General features: G+C 36.2%; 1 protein-coding gene across 1 annotated transcript; it reads right to left on the minus strand.

The window, feature by feature from the left end:
* Positions 1-261: 261 nt before the first annotated feature.
* LOC149498288 (protein FAR1-RELATED SEQUENCE 5-like) lies at positions 262-940 on the minus strand. The gene is made up of 2 exons (XM_089717285.1): positions 572-940; positions 262-486 (listed from the first exon to the last, which is right to left on the minus strand). Exons 1-2 carry the CDS (start codon positions 938-940, stop codon positions 262-264), a joined length of 594 nt encoding a protein of 197 aa, XP_089573411.1.
* Positions 941-1,618: the final 678 nt, after the last annotated feature.

Genomic DNA, 1,618 nt, shown 5'->3' on the forward strand with positions numbered 1-1,618 from the left:
CCGATAAACATAGATGGATGTCTAGTTATTTATTTATGAGAATACATGAACCAGTTAGCTCATATTATGAATGATTCATATTATAATTGGGCCCGAGCTGTGAAATGTTTAAGTTGCTAGATTTGGGCCAAAGTATAATATAATTATGAGATTTATTATGTATGGCAATATGGGCTAATTATTTAAAATTCATATTGATACAGTTGAATTTTATAGTTTAGGCTTACTATGATCCTTGGTGACCTTAAACTTACCTAGAGCCTAGTACCAGTCTGGCCCATGGAAACGAGTCGTGACATTCACGCTCTCATTTCTTTGGGTGCATAACATCCCTGCCCAAAAATGCCTCCTAACATATACGGCCACCCATTTCTCCCTCCCTTCCCATAGATCTTCCAGCCATGAATGGTCATATAGATTAAACCACTCTAGCATTGAAGCCCAACCTATTTCAAACTCTTCAATTAAGGAGCTATCATCCACCAACTGCATGAAATAATCTTTTATGTCATCATACTGCTTGAATCACTTCATTTTCTTGGGGAATTTGGACATTAGGTATTAAAGGCACCAACGGTGTCTTACTCCGGGAAAGACAACTCGAATCGCCTTTGCTATCCTTGGACATTGGTCGCTGATAATAGCAGGAGGTGGAATTTCCCTCATGCAATGCAGCCACTACCCACACAAAGTTAGACACTTTCTCGTTACATAGCAATGCACATCCCAATAAGATAGATTGTCCATGATGATTAACGCTGACAAAGAGTGCGAAAGGCATTTGGTATTTGTTTACCAAATAAGTGGTGTCGAAGGATATTACATCACCAAATTCCTTATATGCATTTTGGCAACGAGCATCAGCCTGGAACAGGTTCTTCATCCTAACATCTTTATCAGCCGCAATTTCATAGAAAAAATTGCAATCCTTTTTATGCATTCTTCTAAAAAGTTGATGCACAAATTCTGCATACTTAATGATTGCTTAATACATCTCCCATTAAGAATTTGATTACAACTCCATATACTCATATTAAAACCTATAATTCAAGCTATTAACAAAGGTACCTACTGTCCTAGCAAAATGGTTTTCATTCTTATTCCATCTTAGATCAATAAAATCTTTATATTAATAATAAATTATGAAAAACATAGCTCTACCACCAAATATGGACTTAACTCAAAAAAAAAAAAAAACTATAATTTTCTCTAGATAGAAGCTGTCACCATTAATTCATACCCATTTTAAGACTAAACTTACCTTAATCATACCAAAATGCTCACCAAAATGTGTTTTGATTATAATTAGAAAGAGAATTAATTTTTATTCCTAAAATATTTGCATGAACAAAAGCATCTAGGGATTTGTTCCTACATTAGTTCGATTAATACATCAAATCTTATACCCTAGATCAAAGAATTCACAAAATGTGCCAAAGAGAGTTGGAAATTAGCTTACCCAAAAATAAAACACTGCGGAAATTAAAATTTTTCGGTTTAACTCTCACTTTCATGTTGCCGCGCCACAACCAGACTAGAAATGGGAAGGGAAGCCGTCAGAGATTCGCTGGAGATGAGGAGGGAGTGCAGTCCGACCGGTCCTTAGCTGGTCCCGCCG

The sequence above is a fragment of the Jatropha curcas genome, chromosome 2, assembly GCF_041381405.1.
Source record: "Jatropha curcas cultivar XTBG-Jc1 chromosome 2, XTBG_Jcur_1.0, whole genome shotgun sequence".
NCBI lineage: Eukaryota > Viridiplantae > Streptophyta > Magnoliopsida > Malpighiales > Euphorbiaceae > Jatropha > Jatropha curcas.